The sequence below is a fragment of the Tenebrio molitor genome, chromosome 8 (assembly GCF_963966145.1).
Source record: "Tenebrio molitor chromosome 8, icTenMoli1.1, whole genome shotgun sequence".
Taxonomy (NCBI): Eukaryota; Metazoa; Arthropoda; class Insecta; order Coleoptera; family Tenebrionidae; genus Tenebrio; species Tenebrio molitor.
The window spans coordinates 3,504,349-3,522,950 of NC_091053.1; the positions used below are offsets into that span (position 1 = coordinate 3,504,349).

The 18,602-nt window shown below is 39.2% G+C and overlaps 1 protein-coding gene across 1 annotated transcript; it reads left to right on the top strand.

Moving 5' to 3' along the window:
• The first annotated feature begins 6,063 nt into the window (after positions 1 to 6,063).
• On the top strand, positions 6,064 to 18,120 carry LOC138136750 (collagen alpha-1(V) chain-like). The gene is made up of 19 exons (XM_069056038.1): positions 6,064 to 6,253; positions 11,521 to 11,666; positions 11,911 to 12,277; positions 12,339 to 12,501; positions 12,549 to 13,190; positions 13,240 to 13,314; positions 13,373 to 13,942; positions 13,991 to 14,296; positions 14,347 to 14,508; positions 14,563 to 14,814; positions 14,860 to 15,111; positions 15,161 to 15,484; positions 15,543 to 15,920; positions 15,977 to 16,246; positions 16,296 to 16,673; positions 16,728 to 16,960; positions 17,010 to 17,221; positions 17,275 to 17,459; positions 17,510 to 18,120. The coding sequence occupies exons 2-19, from the start codon at positions 11,567 to 11,569 to the stop codon at positions 17,867 to 17,869; spliced, it is 5,229 nt and encodes a 1,742-aa protein (XP_068912139.1). The 5' UTR covers positions 6,064 to 6,253; positions 11,521 to 11,566; the 3' UTR covers positions 17,870 to 18,120.
• Positions 18,121 to 18,602: the final 482 nt, after the last annotated feature.

The window sequence follows — 18,602 nt, forward strand, 5'->3', positions numbered from 1 at the left end:
AATTTTTATTCTGTATCAAATCACCGAAATATTTGTTAACGGTGCTCACACACTGGAATAACTAGTGCTCAAAGAAGTTATAGTGTAAGTAAGCTTGTTGCACGAGCGCAGCGAGGGCAATAATTACACGAGCAATGAATAATTCTTTCCCTTTTCAAGTACACTGTTTGATCGTGAACTTTCCTCCAGGATGTATTCTCTCGAATACATTTTAGATACGCACAAGAACGGTTCATAAGATCACAAGACGAGGACAAAATGAAGAAGAGTGAAAGATTCATTCCCTTTTCAATTATACAGAGTGTCTCAGCTAAGATTTTCGAGCCTAATATCTCGGTTATTTGCCAACGGATTTTTATGAAATTTAAAATGCAGATATTTTAGACCGTGAAAGTTCAATTAGTAATAATAAAATTACCTCAAGTTAAAAAATGTAATTTTAACACATGTTTCCTTTATCGAAAATTATGCGCGATTGTTATTAGATTGTTAAATATTAAAAAATAGGGGTCTACATAAACAATTAAGTAAACCACTTGTCTGCTTCAACGAAAAGATTAGATTTTGTCGTTAAAAATTTAATGTAAAGGTATTTGAGCAGTTACCTTTTGAAACAATTGATGATTAATTGCCAAGCAACATTTTGTACAGCCTTTAAAGTCTGTCAAAATTGGGCGCGCTACATTAGAAACGTCAAATTGTGAAAATTTATTGAAAAATAGACTACAACGGCAGAAATTTCAATACTGTTGAAAAAGGAAAAAAAAAGTTGCCTATGGAGAGATGGAGAGTGTCGTAAGAACTTCAATGACACAGTTCGTTTTCTTGTGGAACACTTTCCAAATGTAGGCTTTACAAAATGTAAGGTTAAGAGAGGCGTCAATTTATTTGAAGACACAGGAAGCGTACGTGAACTAAATTACCTTGCTAAAATATCCCGATCGTGTTTTAGTCCTTTATGGAAGAATTAAAGCATCCAGTATAATAAATTACCTCCAAATGTTGTCTTTAACTTTGTAAGTGTTTGTAAGGTTAGCAAGATAAAAGTCAAATATGTCACCTGCGCTTCTGCGAAAAGGGATGACCAAAATTCTGCAAAATTGCGCGTTTGTTTCATACGCGTCTACGTTTTTGCATTTGCCGCCACGTTTAACACAGTTTTTTGCTTTTTTCTTGCAAACCAGACGTCTTTCAAGGACGAGTTTTTCCCTACAGCATTTTTTATTGACGATCAATTTTTTATGTAAATCTTAATTGATTCAACATTTTAAAAAGGCATGTGAAAATTACGTTTTTAAGACTTGGGTGATTGCATTAATGGGATTTTATTCTTCACTGTCTCAACTATTTGCATTTTAAATTTCACAAAAATCCGCTGGAAAATAACTGAGTTATTAGGCTCAAAAGTCTTAGCTGAGACACCCTGTACTGTGTGATCTTGAATTTTCCTTCAGAATTCTAAATACTTCTAATACTCCTTCTAAAGACGTCTAAATAGGCAAAAGAACAAGTTCATAATATGTTGACAAAAGGAAAAAGAAATACAGCAGAAGACAGACACTTTTAAGCGACTTTGGTATATCTTTATATGACTCAGTGATTCAGAAATTTGACTACAAAACAGAATTTACATCAAGTCAACAAGAGCACAATGAGAAATGCTTCTCTAGAAGAATCAACTTTCTAGCTTCTAGTGTCAACATCTCATAGCAGCAAGAAGGCCATTCAATCATTGATATCTGTTAGACAAGCTTCATATAAAAGATTCTTTGAGTCTTTGAGTCTTTGATCTTTGATTCTTGAATGGTCTTCATCAACAGGTCTAGAGAAGAGAAGAATACATGTTGCGGTGTGTGGATGGTACTCTTCATTCTTCTAGTTCTACAGGAATTACTCCAAGAGAAGTTATCTCTGCATGCCAAACCGGATCTTTGAAACTTTTATGGATTTCTTGAGAGAGCAAGAATCCATTGGGACATGTTAATTGTTCACAGCTTCAAAACAAATCATCACATTTTCAAACACAACAATAAATCATCTAAAAGCTTCACAGTGGAAGTTTTTTCCTTCAATTTTTGGCAATAAAATACTTCTCGTTGCCGACTCTTGGACTTAGAAAGTGTTGCAATGAAGAAAACAGATCTTTCTGAACTTCCTATAGATTGAGTGGGACTTCTCAACATGAAGAAAGAACTTCCAGATGATTTGAAGTCATTTTCGGAAAGGTGAAAAGTGCATTAAAGTTGTCAGAATTCTTTCTTTTCGCATGATTCAAAAAGGAGAACGTGAGACTTGTTTTGAGTGAGTCGTAGACGAAATATGAGTTATTATAGAATTGACTTTGATCCATCTTAAAGATCATTCTAGGTTAGTAGATCAAAAATTAATACTTCATATTCTTGGTGAAGCTTATTTGAAAGATTTTAATATTAACTTGTCATGTCATGTCATCTTTTCATGTGGTTCGTAAGAACTCTGAGGTAATTGAGAAAAAGCTGATTCTTCTTATTCTTCTACTTTTGCTTTCTTCCAGATCATAACCAAATGCATAGTTTTTATTCAACCATCATCATCACTCATCAGACAAAAGATAATGTTCAAATTATTTCCTCTTCTTCTACTTTGCATTCTTTGATAATAATCTATCTGCTAGACATTCTCTTCTATAGAAAGAAAGTAAAAAAGAAAAATAACATTACAAGGAGCTATAGTCCAAATTTTACCCCTTTGCGATGACGTCATTATCTAGTAACTTTACGTATGTTTGAGCTAGGATCAGAAACAAATTTGAATTGATCATAAATAACTATAAATGTGTCAAATTTGTTGACAATTGCTTCGAAAGGTTATGTTTGTAATCAATGTAATAAGTGAAAGAAATTAAAAATTGTCAAATTGACAGGAGCATATAATAACCTCAAAGTGACCATCAATAAATAAACGTGCCTTTTTTTTGTTTTTTTCTGTTTCTGTCGTTTCAATAAAGACAAAGCGAGGAAGGAAATCGTGACGTCACCTCAAAAGGGTAAAAATTGGACTATATCAAATAAATTTGTGGCTGGGATTTTTTCTCTTCTTAGTTGGTATTGTCGTACGTTGTGACAATGTGACAATTGCTTCAAATACCTAACTTCACTTTAATCATACCGAGTGAGCAACAATTATTGTTTGAGTTGGCAATAAAACTATGGTGACTTTTTTGCGTCCCGGTTGGCTAAATTTGTTACATAACCGGAAGTGACGTGATTTGATAGATCGCCGAAATGTGCTGCGAAGCAACAGTTTATTGAAAAATGAGGAGTTTTTAAAAACAAACAAGTTAGAGCAAGAGAAAGGTGCTACTCCAAATGACATCAATTATTATCAATAAAAGTAATCTTTTAATACATTTAAATTTGAAATTTATGTCAGCTGTCAATAATGACAACAAAACAAATGGAAATAGGTACAATTCACAGTCTTGGCAATTTCTTTCAAGTACAATTTTTTATTGCCAATTCAAACAATAATTGTTGTTCACGCGGTATCTTCATTTGTGATAATAAATGCCGAATTGGAAGTTTTCGGTTCATTTTATACATCTTCCTAACTCTTTCTGCTATTTCGTCCTTCACTTCCTCTTACAACAAATACCAAATCACTATAAATGATTGAAACAAATTTAGTGGGTTGGCATCCTGATCAACTGGTGATCCTCGTCATTCCTAATGTGTCATGTCTTGATTCATTTTTTAGGTTAAGGTTTTGGAAAGAAATAATCAACATTAGAAATAAGATTTTGCATATTATTTGCAATTTCCTCTTGTTGTGCTCAGTAAAATCGATCTTTAAAAATAAAACTGATAATGCCAACTCTGTTTTATTTGACTTTTAGTTTGACATATTTGAATTTGAAAATCAGGTATGCCAACATAAAAGTAAAAATATGTTGACAACCTAACAAAAAAAATCACAAACATTTATAGAGGGTGATCAAGAAGGGCTGTTTGAGTTGGCAATACAATTAAGAACATTTTTTTATTCGGCTATTCCTAACACTGCAACCGGATATGTTTTGTTCCTTGACAGATATCTGACGTAACACTGACAAAATGGTAGGTTATGAGAGTACAAATTAACGGTAAAAAGAAAGTAATACACAACAATTATTTAAAAATGAACTCGAAGTGACCCTTTTTTTGCTCTAAACATAAATTAACTCGTCTTTTTAGGCTCTTGAACAGATTCACCAACATGTTTAATTTAATTTGAAATGTCAAATGTCACTTGTCAATGATGCGGCTGTCAGTGTGAAGCCGTCAACAAACGGAAGTTACTCCAGTTGTACTATTGGGGGCAAAACAAGTGGGACATCAACGCCATTGTCTTGACTTTTAATTGGAAATAACCCTTATCTGATTCTAACCCTACTTTGATTGATTGATTGACCTTGTCATTAAGTATTGTAGGTTGTAGGGAATGATTGTAAGTAAGCACGTAGTGAATATTTATTTACTTTATCAAAAGAAGAGGGCATTTGGAAAAGGAAAATATGAGTATAAAATAATGTTTTAAACTGTCAGCTAGAATAATGTCAAAAAAATGACAATAAAGCTTGAACTACATCGAATTTTTCAAAACTGACAGAAATTTGATGTCCCACTTTTTATGCTCCCAATAGTAGTACCATTTAAAAATAAAATTCAATATTACCAACTCAAACAGTCCTCAAACAGTCGGTATTTAACAGCTAATGGGTCTACGTCATACACCAGCAAGCACCAGAAGATTTGACCACACATCTGATGTGCTATAATAAAGAATAAACCTCAATAAAAATAAAACAAAGAATATTAATTTGATGTTGTATTTAGGCCTTTTGTGTTGTTATAATGAAATTCAAACCTCACAAGTGAATAATTTGAAAACGTAAATGTCAACGTTATTTTAAACTTCATATTCGCATAAAATTTAATTGCGACTCCTCTTGTCATCTATTTCGTTTACTCCAGCTCGCGATGCTTCCACGTGCCCCTATTATTCCCTACACATCAATTTCAAACACTCTTTTCCTCTGTTACAACTACAAATTCCTTAATTAACATTATTACGAATTACGTACGTACTCCACGTGTCACTCATAAATATAGTTCAATTTTATCGCACTTTTACCAACCAAGTAACCGATAATTCCACCCTCCAACTAAGAAATCGCCAAAGTTGAGAGTGCCCCATTACACGATTACTTCACAAGATGCAAAATATGGGGCAATTATCCTGATGGATCCTGCGATAAAAATGAGAAAAGTTTTTAGGAGAAAGTGCCTAATTAACAAATTCGGTTATGAATGATTAATTATTGGTAGCGTCGAGCTTTTACCTTCCCACAACGTGGCTGGTACCTAATTTTAAATTCGGCAATCGATGGGTTCACAAACGATTCTGCTTCAAAGGTTGAAGCAAAACTGACAGTTCTTTGGACAATCTTCTAGTTGGAGCAGTCAGGACTAGAGAAAATTTCCACAAGTAATAAAGGAGTTATAGCGAAGTACAAATAAAAATAAACATAAAACAACTGTAACAATGTACAGTGTCAATTATGAGGAATGTGTATATAACAGGCAATTTTTTGTCTTTTTGTTTTATTTGAATTTTAACACGGGATAGTTTCCAACGCGTCTATCTATTTTAGATTAGTTATCGCTAGGTGTATTTGTTTTCCTGACCGCACGAAGTGTGATCAATTTTTAATCAACCCCAGCAACTCCCCCTCTGAAAAAATTCCCATCAGAACGCTCCGAAAACATCGTTTACCCCATTTGTCGTCCACTATTTATTTTGTGCTTTTATTAAACAACAAAACCGCCAATCACTCTGACGTGCCAATAAAACCACGATAAAATCGCGCAAAGTTATGCCCCGACCATTTCTCTGTTTGCCGAATAGATGGACAATGTATCAAAAATAGAATTGTCGGCAATAATTTAATCAGATGTCAACAAACTCAACATTGCACGCTAGTTACGTAACTGACGACAATTCCAGATGGACGTGGTGTTATTGTCATTAGAAGCGGCCTTAGCTGCCACGCACTGGAGATTACGAAAAAAATTAGATTTATTAATGAACGTTCGTCTCTTCTGCTGCCTCCGGTTCTTGGACCAATCGAACAGTTTGGGACAGTGCGTGTTGGAACGCGCGAACGCGTCCCCGCAAGTGTAAGATTGGCATGGGGGTCCTTGGGATGCTGTGATTTTGTCCCGCTGCTAACTAGGTAAAGAAATATTTTTATTGTTTATTAAGCCAAAGCAAATAGAGACAATTTGGAAAATCTCGCGGTTTAACAAGTAGTACCTTTGCATTTAGATCTTTCTTCAGATCACTCCCACAAATATAATTCTCAAATTAATTGAATCGAGAACTTCTTTAAAAGACAATCTACCCTCCTATCCTGTTTGAAATCTTGCAGCAATCTCACGTTTAAATAATTTTCTTTGTTAAAACTGTCTTACATTGTCTTACATTACTAATGTATTCAAAAACGAATATGTAGTGACATTTTTTATTCAAATGTGTTGCATTGACCCCAACACAAAAATTCTTGGAGCCATGACAGAGAAAATAAATATTTTTTGTACATCCGCCACAACCCCAAATCAAAACCGTTGAAATTTCAACACTTCACGGAGTTTTATTATTTTACATCGTTTTCGCCTAAATTACAAACATGTCCTGACACCCACCCCAGAAGGATTCTAATTGTAAACCCCACAAATAATCCAAATTTGAATTAAGATTTCTTTGTTGCACCCGCTACGTCATAATTTATTTTGACGTCATCGTGGCAATTGAATGAAATGTATCAAGTGGCGCCCAATCTTCGACACATTTGTCACAATAATTAGGGCCGAGATACTTAACTAAATGCGGCAATAATAGTTAAAACAGATGCGGAGGAATTAACTTGTGCGTTAGGCAACCAGCAATACACGTGGTGCGCTTTCCAAGGTGAATTTATTTCGTTGGTCCCGTCGTAATTCACTTTTTGACATTTCTATATTTGTTGGATGCGGCTGTCGTCTCATATCAACGTCTCGCAGTAAAAATAATCGGCGATAAAAACGGAGAAATCGGGGACCACTCAAGCGTGAGCGACAGGAAGACAACCAGAAAATAATTCATTTCGCTGGCATTAATTGAAAGCGTCTGATAAGGCATAGCTTGATATCCAGACCCGTGCAATAAGACTTGCAAATATTTAATAAAAGTGAACGTCCGTGTTTACAGTCGAATGCAAACAGAGCATTTCATAAAACGGGGAAAGAATTCGAGATGCTGAAAAAGACAATGCGATCTGATTAGGGCTGGCGCTGGAATAATCTGATTTGCGTCTTAAATTGGCCTCTTCAGAGGACCATCGGTCAAAAATCGTGTAATTGTCGAGTGATTCGATTATGAGGCGCTTTCAGGCTTGAACTTTGATCTTGGGGGTGGAGTGGCGAAACCGCAACCTGTGCGGTGAACGAGTGACTGATGCTTCCATTATGACAGATTTCCGTGGGAATTTTTTTATCGGTTGTCGAGGGCGTGCAGTTATTGATGGAGTAACTGGTGACATTGAGATCGCCGTGACGTTTGAGGAAATAAATCTGAATTGACTTTATTTTGTTAGGCTGCGAATGGGTCAATTCGGACTACTTCGCTCACTACAACTTTTATTAAAATTAATAATGACAATAAAGCCTGATTGCTTCCTGATCTATATTTTGCTGGCCAATGGGAGAATCAAGGTTTATTGGAATGGGTTGTAATCTGATTTATTCCCCATCAAGTTTTACGTATGGGCTGTAAAAGAAGCAATTGGCATTTATCGCAAAAAAGTTGTAAAATATCAGGGAGAAGTAGAAAAGCTTCTAAGGGATGTAAACATTTTACTTGACTTGCTAATTTTTAAAATCCGGTAAATCTTTACTCAAAAATGTCTTATAAGATTGATAGAATCTTGCCACAACAGTAGACATAATTTTACCAAAAACGTAACTGGCCCATAGAACTACAGAACAGAAAATAAAACCCAACAAAAATAAATGTTATAAACTGAAAAGAATTTTTATTGGAGCTTATGCGGGATCTCTTTAAATTGGAGCAACATGTTTCTGGGACTGGGATACAGAAATACAATGATAAATAAATTAAAATGTAAATATAAATAAGTAGTGGTCGATAAAAAGTCTGTCGGCACTTCTTCCACTTCTTCTAGACTTAGTTATGAATTATTAAAATGTCGTCTGCTCCAATTATGTTCGATTGGGAACAAATCAGTTTACTATGTGAGATTGTATGAATTTAGAACACTTCTTACGTTATCTACTATTCCGGACACGGGATCTTGGCCAACATTTTTTAGACATTTCTAAAAAAAATGATGTAAACCAATCATTAGTGTCATTAATTAATGACAGTTATTAAAAATCACTTTGAAGTTTTTCTTATGACATCAAAAAAGAATGGAAATGACATTGTCGAGTCAAAAGTTGGGTTATATTCAATAAAGGCCAGTTCACACATATTTATCAGTTAAATGTCAGTTTTGGCCAAGATTCCGTGTCCGGAATATAGTCCAATTTTTACCCTTTTGAGGTGACGTCATGATTTCCTTCCTCGCTTTCTCTTTATTGAAACGACAGAAACAGAAAAAAACAAAAAAAAGGCATGTTTATTTATTGATGGTCACTTTGAGGTTATTTTATGCTCCTGTCAATTTGACAATTTTTAATTTCTTTCACTTATTACATTGATTACAAACATAACCTTTCGAAGCAATTGTCAACAAATTTGACACATTTATAGTTATTTATGAATTTATGATCAATTCAAATTTGTTTCTGATCCTATAGTCCAATTTTTACCCTTTTGAGGTGACGTCACGATTTCCTTCCTCGCTTTCTCTTTATTGAAACGATAGAAACAGAAAAAAACAAAAAAAAAAGGCATGTTTATTTATTGATGGTCACTTTGAGGTTATTTTATGCTCCTGTCAATTTGACAATTTTTAATTTCTTTCACTTATTACATTGATTACAAACATAACCTTTCGAAGCAATTGTCAACAAATTTGACACATTTATAGTCATTTATGATCAATTCAAATTTGTTCTGATCCTAGCTCAAACATACCTAAAGTTACTAGATAATGACGTCATCGCAAAAGGGTAAAAATTGGACTATAGTACTATTGGGGACACGGAAAGCTGGGCAGATGTGTCATTCAGTTGTCAAAATTTCTAAACCATACCTTAGTTACTCATAACATAACCAAGCTTAAGTTAATTTGACAGTTTTTTTGAAAATATCAATCATAATGACAGTAACGGTGCATTTACATTGACACTTTTTGAAATGACAATAGCAGACTGCCCAGGATTCCATGTCCCTCATTGTACGTACAATCGCGATCAGTAAATTTTGGACACTAGTGTCATCGTGCTGTCATACATTCTAAAACGACCTTCATTTATTAATAACCTTAATTTTGATTGTTGTGTCAATTTTGAAAATGTGAATATCAGATTTACCGACAAAACATTAAACAAGTATTAAAAATCAGACAAATGGAATAGAACGAGGTTTTAATGAATAAAAAATAGAAAATAAATAAAGGAAAACTATAAACTTAAATAATATTGACAAATTGTAGATAAATTTGACAAGAATTTTATTAATCATGTGTGACAATTTCAATAAAGCATGATTTAGAGTAATTTTTTTTTATATGTCAGAAAAATGATGTCCAAAATTTAATGATCGCATCGTATGTTTGACAAACGTTTTGTTAACAGTAAAATTGGTTGGGAATTAACAGGAACAAGTTTTTGAAAAGAAAGTTCTTTCGGAACCAGTATTTATTGATAGTCCAGTCAAATTAAAGTTGTAGAGGTGTTGGATTTTCTCATGGGCTGTGACCTTGGAAATATCTGAGCGAACAGGGAGCCATAACCAAGTGAAAAATCGATAAATGAAAACTGAAAACGTCGATCACTTTATACAAATAGACGAGAGAGAGAGAAATAGAGAGAGAGACGACACTAACGTAACGAATGACGAGGTTTTCCGGTCGGTTTGTAGCGCCTACTTGAGACCGATATTCGTCGTTTGCGCAGATATGACTCATAGCCCATGAGAAAATCCAAGATCTCTACTTGCATCAATTGTAAGGGTAGAAGAAAAAATGCGAGTCGTAAAATAGGTTTATTAAATGCTATTATGTATACATTTGTTGCGAAGGAAGTAGTCGAGCTATTATGTAAACAAATTATTAAAAAAAATGAATCAAAAAAATGAATTTGACAAAAAAATACCGAAAATATTTTTTAAAACTTGTTAGACAACTTCGTTTCATGGTTAAGCGAAACATACGAGGAAAGTAAAGAGCGTTCAAAAAAATGTGCGGTCAAATGCTTGTGGTAGATGTCAAACGTCATTTACTCACGAACAACCAGTTATGTGATTATTTCATTTGCAAAAACAGTTCTTTTTAGAACCAACCAATGAGGGAATTTAAAACTACGCCCTGCATTTGTCAGAAAAAACATTTTTGAACGCTCGTTACAAAGTACATTCACTACATTCTCAAATCTTTCCACATTTTCTAAACCATGCTGGTCCCCAAAAACTTATACAGGGTGTTATTGAAAGTTGTACAGATATTTTAACCACGAGCTACTGGCTTCATCTAGAACTCGGAAAAAATATTTAAAAAATTCTATGTCAAAAAATAAAATGACATTTATTTTTTGAGCTACAATTTTTTAAAATCGCTTTTAGTTTTCTACGTTGTCTTACAACCTCGTAGGTAAAATTTCGGCACATTTTAAAAATACACCCTGTATATCATGTTTTATAAAATGTACGCCAATGCGAAGTAACCTATTGGAAATATGCTTTAAAACAAGGAAATCGCATTGATGTACGTTTTATAAAATATAATATACAGGGTGTATTTTTAAAATGTGCCAAAATTTTACCTACGAGGTTGTTTGACAACGTAAAAGCAATTAAAAAAAATTGTAGCTCAAAAATTAAATATCATTTTATTTTTTGACATAGAATTTTTAAAATATGTTTCCGAGTTCTACATGAAGTCAGTAGCTCATGGTTAAAATATCTGTACAACTTTCAATAACACCCTGTATTTGTCGTCAGTAACATATTTATTAATCGGGAAACAATAATTTTCACAATACATATTAAATTGTTTTCAACACCTTTCTTCGCCATATTCCATTCTATCCAGACACCGAAGCTCAGTAAAATAATTTGCAAACTTTTCCATCATAAAAAGCTCCGAAAATGCACATATCCTTGTGTAAACTTTAATATTTCACTGGAGCCTCCAGGCTGAACTTCGATCCTTAGAGATCCTGCAGCGCGCTGACCTCTTGGTCATATTGTCCAAAAAGCATTTTGATCTTTCGCAACAAGATCAACTTCAGAATGATTGATTTATAAAACACGTTTCACTGACACGTTTTACATTTGCAGTGGATGGTCAGGCTGAAGCGCCGACCCATCGTCGTTGGATGACGCCATGTTGTCTCGCATCATTCCGAAGACTGAAGTCACCACAAATCAATTTCTATTTCTTCTATTCGTGTGGAGTTTACCAATCAAAACACTGTCGCAAAATGGTAACGATCATTTCAATCCCGCTTTTAGAAAACTCCTCTCCAACAAGCCCAATCGTCAATTACACAGAAATTGCACAATTAAAAAAAGATTTCAACTCTAATTAAAAGTTAAATGAGCATTTAGAGCGCAATTAAGTTTCGTTACGTTCATAATTGTACATTCCTCCATCTCTGCAAGAATGTAACTGTAAACAATATAAATTAATGATGGAAAAAATACAAATTTGCACGTTTCTGTTGGCAGACGAGGCTATTGCAGATTTAATCAGCAAGGCGGACTTGTGGGAGGAATCTCACGGAATTAGGCGAATATTGGGGCGATGCTTCAACAACACCGAAGACCGACAACCCTTGAGGTCTGATTGGGCCTATCGCTTCAACGAAAATCAAGTCTCTTTGAGCAGTGGCGACCTCTTTCCTCAAAGCTTTCCAAGAGATTTCTCCGTTCTTCTAGTGGCCAGAACCACTCCTGGGCACACTTACAATCTGTTTACCATCTACAGCGAAGACGGTGAAGAACAACTCGCGGTGTCACTCGGAAGCGACATCGCCTTCTACTACCAAGACGTCGGTGACTCTGTGGAATTTGGATTGCCAGTGGATGACGGGGAGTAGGTGAAGACGTAATTTCCCCCACTACCAGTATATAATTTTTGCCCAAATCTGATCCAGATGGCATCGTCTAGCTTTCAGTGTGAAGGGAAACTCAGTGACTCTGATTCATGAGTGCAACCAGACCACCACAAGAGCTCTAGAAAGGCGCTCATCTTCTAGGCTGAGCACAGATGGGATTACCATGATCGGCTTCGACTTATCCAACGAGGAGTATTTTAATGTAAGTTGAATCAGCGAGAAATACAGATGTTGTATTGGTTGTTGAAGGGTGACTTGCAACTGTTCAAAATTGCACCAACCCCAGACGAGGCCTACGAGATGTGCAAGAACCACGCTCCGGATTGTGGTTATCTTCTAAGGCACAGAAGCGCTTCTACTTACTCGTACCAAACAACAAGAACCGGATTTGCTTCTTCTGGGGGGAGCTCGTATAATTACAATTCTAGCTCCTCCAATTCGGGGTTCAATCAGTCAACTGTCAACACCATAGATCTAGAAGACTTGAATGAGTTGGTACGAGAAAGTGGTGGCTCCAGATTTCTAGTCAACCAAGAAAGTGGTTCAGTTTCTTTGACAACACCAAATCGTGGCGACGTCGACGACTACGACGACGACAACTTCGATTTCTTTGGAAATTCGTCTTTTACTTCTGAGGTGTCGTACAATGAATCGAATTTTGGGAATGTGACAGATGGTGACAACGAGTACAGCACGGAAGTGTCAGTAGACTATGATTTGAACGAAGATACGTATTATTATAACCCAAATCGGGGAGCACCAGGTCCTAGAGGAGACACAGGACCGCCTGGACCACCTGGACCACCAGGTCCTAGAGGTGAGTCCGGTAGAAATGGTTTGGATGGACTGAGCGGCCAACCTGGCCCTCCTGGTCACGTCTTCATGGTACCGGTGAGTTGTCAACTGTGGTCTAGTCCCAACACTTACCAAATCCTTCCAGATGAACATGCAAAGTAACGAAAAAGGACCAGATGGTCAAGCGGAAAACTTCCGCCAATTGTTGTCCCAACACATGGTAAAGACCTTTTGCAAACCTTGCTTATCCTTAACAGTTATTCGAATCCATGTTAAAGATGTCGATGAGAGGTATCGAGGGTCCCATGGGACTCACTGGGATTTCGGGACCGCAGGGTCCTCCGGGACCCGAAGGAAACAAAGGCGAGCCTGGAGATATCGGCGAGCCTGGTCCGCCGGGTCTGAGAGGTTCGACAGGAAGTCCCGGGAGAGAAGGACGCAGAGGACGCCCAGGACGCGACGGCGAACGAGGTTTGACTGGTCCTCCGGGTCCCAAAGGGGAACAAGGACTGGTAGGTCTACCTGGACTGCCTGGAGACAAAGGGGAGAGAGGAGCGGTTGGAGCTGTGGGAGAGCCGGGTTTGAGAGGACATGATGGAATGCAAGGCGACGAGGGACCTCCGGGTTTGCCAGGGTTGCCTGGTGAAATGGGTCCGAGGGGTTTTACAGGACCGAGGGGAATTCCAGGAGTTCCGGGACCGCCAGGAATCCCGGGAAATGAAGGTCCGACGGGGAATAAAGGGCATCTGGGACCACCAGGACAGCCTGGATCTCCCGGACAACCGGGACCTCAAGGGGCAATGGGACCGCCGGGGCCCCAAGGACTGCTTGGTCCTCCGGGAATTATGGTAACAAAATACTTTGGGGAAAATTGGAAGTGTAGGAAATGTGTGTAGGGCCCGCACGGGAAAGCAGGTATTCCTGGGTTGCCTGGACCTGAGGGTTTACCAGGTACTCCAGGAAATCCGGGCGTTCCGGGTCCCAAAGGAGAACAAGGATCGATGGGACATCAAGGACCAGTTGGATTTCCGGGAGCGCGGGGAGTCAAAGGTGACGAAGGGAAACGCGGAATCCAAGGAGAAAAAGGAGATAAGGGTGATAAAGGAACAGAAGGGGAAAAGGGAGAGCCGGGTCCGAAAGGAAATGTCGGAATAGTTGGTATTCCTGGAAGTCCGGGCTTGGAAGGACCAGAAGGACCAAAAGTAAGAGAGAGACTTTGGAGAGTAGTTCTTCAAGATCTCTATTCTTTTAGGGATTTGATGGTCCTAGAGGAGAAACTGGTAATATAGGTCCAACTGGCGAAAAAGGTAAAGATGGACCAGCAGGTCTACCCGGTTATCCTGGAGCTCCTGGAGAAAAGGGCGATAAAGGAGCAACTGGCAAAACTGGAGAACCTGGCGAAAAGGGTGAAAGGGTCAGATACCCGTTTAAATTTTTGTCAACAACAATTCTGAGAATGATATTTTAGGGTAATCAAGGAGCCGCTGGTGAGAGAGGTGAAACAGGTCCTCGAGGGTTCCGCGGCCCTCGTGGTCGCAGAGGTCGCGAAGGCTTGCAAGGACCCAAAGGTGACACCGGTCAACCCGGATCTCCAGGACCTCAGGGCGAAATAGGACCACCTGGTCCCGAAGGACCTCGAGGATTTACAGGATCTCCAGGACCACCTGGTCCCAGCGGCAAAGACGGAATTACTGGACCACCCGGCGAACGCGGACCTCCTGTAAGTCCATTTACTTTGAATATCTTCGTTGTTAATTTCAAGTAGGGTGAACCAGGATCACCAGGTTCTATTGGAGCTCCTGGAGTTATTGGACCACCAGGACCTATGGGTGAAGTAGGTCCGGTGGGAGAGTCTGGAGCTCCTGGAAGTCCAGGTGTTCCAGGTGAGCCAGGAATGCCGGGAGAATCTGGAAAAGAAGGGGCCCCTGGAGCTGTCGGTCCTGAAGGAAAACCAGGAACTCCCGGCCCAACGGGTCTTCCAGGGTTTCCGGGAGAACGAGGACTGCCTGGATTACCAGTAAGGATGTTTGTCTAAAAAAGGGTGATTGAATTAAGGGTAGTTATAGGGTATGCCGGGGTTAAAAGGTGAGACGGGTCCTCCAGGTCTTCCTGGTGTTGTTGGTGACAAGGGTCAACAAGGGGAAGCGGGTAAAGATGGCGCGCAAGGACCTGAAGGCAGAAGAGGACCTTCAGGTTCTCCGGGACCTGGTGGGTCAAAAGGGGAAAGAGGAGAAATTGGCCCACCAGGTCCGTCAGGTAGAGACGGCATACCAGGACTGAGAGGTTTGCCTGGAGCTCCAGGACCAGTTGGATCACCTGGAGAAGATGGTGATAAAGGAGACGTGGGACCTCCTGGTGAAAAAGGATTTAAAGGGGGTAAAGGAGACGCTGTAAGTTTTAAAAACACTACCAAAATTTGTTTGTATTTTTTAAATATATTTTTTTCAGGGTCCTCCTGGTAGTGGTGGACCTCAGGGCCCACGCGGTGAACCAGGACCAGTAGGACCTACTGGCGAAAAAGGTCCTCCAGGACAAATGGGAAGGCAAGGCGCAAAAGGCGAAGACGGACCAACCGGACTACCAGGTCCTCCAGGACCTGCAGGATTACAAGGCTTGCCCGGACCACCTGGAGCTAAAGGCGAAATCGGTGATTTTGGTCAAAAAGGACCCATCGGTCCAGCTGGAACACCAGGAGAGTCAGGTCCCAGAGGAGCAAAAGGAGCCGATGGATTACCAGGACTTCCCGGCCCTGAAGGTCCTTCAGGACCCAAAGGTGACACAGGTGCACCAGGAACTACAGGACCTCCAGGAACTGACGGAAAGCCTGTAAATTATTTTAACGATAACCAATCAATTTCTTCATTTTGCTGATTTCTGTCAAGGGTGAACGTGGACAACAAGGCCAGAAGGGTGAAGACGGTAAAACTGGTGCTCAAGGAGCTCCAGGTCCAAGGGGTCCTCCTGGTACTGAAGGACCAAAAGGATCACCAGGACCTGCCGGTTTTCCTGGACCTCCAGGAGAAGCAGGATTGGTAGGTCCTAAAGGAGAACCTGGAAAGGATGGTGAAGAAGGCCAACAGGGCGAACAGGGTCTACAAGGTAACCCTGGACCACCAGGCCCAATAGGACCGCCAGGACTCCCCGGAAAACCTGTAAAAACTCCAAAACATTTTTTTCTTTTTAATCACGTTTTCATTCAAGGGTCAAGAAGGACCAGCGGGATTACAAGGAACCACAGGACTACCTGGCGAAAAAGGCGATGTAGGAATTGCAGGACCACTAGGTCCACCTGGCGCACCTGGACCTCAGGGCGTCCCAGGATCGCAAGGACCACCAGGTCTGACTGGAGCACCCGGTCCTGCAGGAGAAAATGGACCCCAAGGAGCAAGCGGACCGTCTGGACTTCCAGGAAAAACGGGCGAAGTGGGACCTAAGGGACCTAAAGGCGACCGGGGAAGGCGCGGTCCAAAGGGACACAGGGGGGAAATGGGAATGGTCGGAATGAAGGGCGAAATGGGTGAAAAAGGAGACAGAGGACCCAAAGGATCACCTGGGCCTGAAGGACGCAAAGGAGATACAGTACGTACATGACATTAGGTATATTAGGACTGGTATTAGGAAGAATTGTTGCAGGGACCTGTCGGTCCTGCAGGATTAAAGGGTAGCGACGGACCTGGAGGTCCTCCAGGAGGAGACGGCCCAACAGGACCAAAAGGTTCGGACGGCCAAACAGGAATGAAAGGCGAGCCGGGACCTCCCGGAGCTCCAGGTCCGCCAGGACCTCCAGCTGAGATGCCTCTACTGCCTCCGGAGCTTTTATTCGAGAGAGAATTGAACAGAGAAAGACGCGCCATAGAAGATATTGTGTAAGTTTATCGAAATAAATTTATACAAAGGTAAAAAGTATCTTGTTAGCACCGAATATGAAGACGAAGTGGAGAGTAAGAAGACCCAAGAAGAGACGAGTGACGAAGAAAATGACATAACCGTAAAGTTTCTGGAAATGTACAGTACTATCTACACGATGAGACAAGATCTGGAGAGGGTGAGGAAACCAGTTGGGACACGAGAAAATCCAGTACGGACCTGCAGGGATCTCTACTATGGCCACCCTCAATTCCCCGATGGTAAAGAAATCTCTGACATTACGTAACCATTTTTGACTGAAAAATTTGCACAGGATGGTACTGGATTGATCCAAATTTGGGAATGATAGACGACGCGATTTACGTCTTTTGCAACGTGACAGCTCAAGGCGAAACTTGTGTCTTTCCCGACATCCACAGTGCGAACATGCCCAACATACCCTGGAAGAAAGAAGGACCGAAGAACAACTGGTACTCTCAGCTCCGCGGAGGCTTCAAAGTAAAAATTCACATACACGACGTGTATCCATTTTGACGCCTTCTTTCCAGATAACTTACGAAACTGTCGGGATCGTCCAGATGACCTTCTTGAAACTGCTGTCTCAAGAGGCCCACCAGAACTTCACCTACACCTGCATCAACAGCGCTGCGTGGTACAACGACAAAACTAATAACCATGACATGTCGATTAAATTTTTGGGAGAAAACGATCATGAATTTTCTCGCGTTAAAACCAAACCTCACGTGGTCACTGATGGGTGCCAATCGAGAAAAAGCAAAAGCGAAACAGTTTTCGAGATAAGAACGGAAAAACTGGATCGATTACCTATTGTAGACTTTTTGCCAGTCGATTATGGACTGCCTAACCAAGCTTTCGGTTTTTCGGTGGGACCTGTTTGCCTAAAGTAACCAAGATGACAAAAACGTAACAAAAAGTACTCACAGCATTGAAAAATTACCAAAACAAGAATTAACAATATGAATATTTACCATAATTATACATCTTGTTGTTATAGCACCTATTTATAAATCGTTAGTACCATGGAAATGTAAATATTATACCAACACTGCCATCCCATTTGATATTTTAGGTTTAAGTAAATATGAGTTTGAAAAGTAATCGAAATGTACAGATTTACAAATAAAACGTATTTTGAAAAGGTCGAATTGTAAATTCCCAACTGAAATCCTACTACTTGGTAAAAGTTCTTTTCAACCCTAGAATTTAAAAAACTACTTTCATTGCATTTAATTTTGAAACGCCGGAACCATCTGCAACCATCTTTACACCGATGATGCGAAAAAAATTAATTTATCAAGAAAATGTACTGAAGAATTTGTAATAAAGCATTCTACTTACTTCTTCTGTTCTATTATGTTCTATTTCGACAAATAAAACGAGGTTCGCACAAAACAGAGTAAATTATTTTTCCAGCCTAGAGAAATTGGTTATGTAATGTTGGTGAAACTTTTATCCGCCACGTAGACTTTTATAACACGTCAACATTGACGTTTCCTTAGAAAAGGATAGACATACCGCGGTGCTTAAAGCAAACAAAGATAAATCAAGAAGTGTCTTCATTACCTGAAACGTATTTATCTATCTATCTTTATTTAATACCTGATTTGTGATAGGTGCGAG

Excerpts from the sequence above, each read along its gene's own strand:
- LOC138136750 (XM_069056038.1), top strand. The coding sequence starts at position 11,567 with ATGTTGTCTCGCATCATTCCGAAGACTGAAGTCACCACAAATCAATTT. Across the intron at positions 12,502-12,548 it reads CCAACGAGGAGTATTTTAAT|GGTGACTTGCAACTGTTCAA; the intron begins GTAAGTTGAATC and ends TGGTTGTTGAAG. Across the intron at positions 15,112-15,160 it reads GAGGACTGCCTGGATTACCA|GGTATGCCGGGGTTAAAAGG; the intron begins GTAAGGATGTTT and ends GGGTAGTTATAG.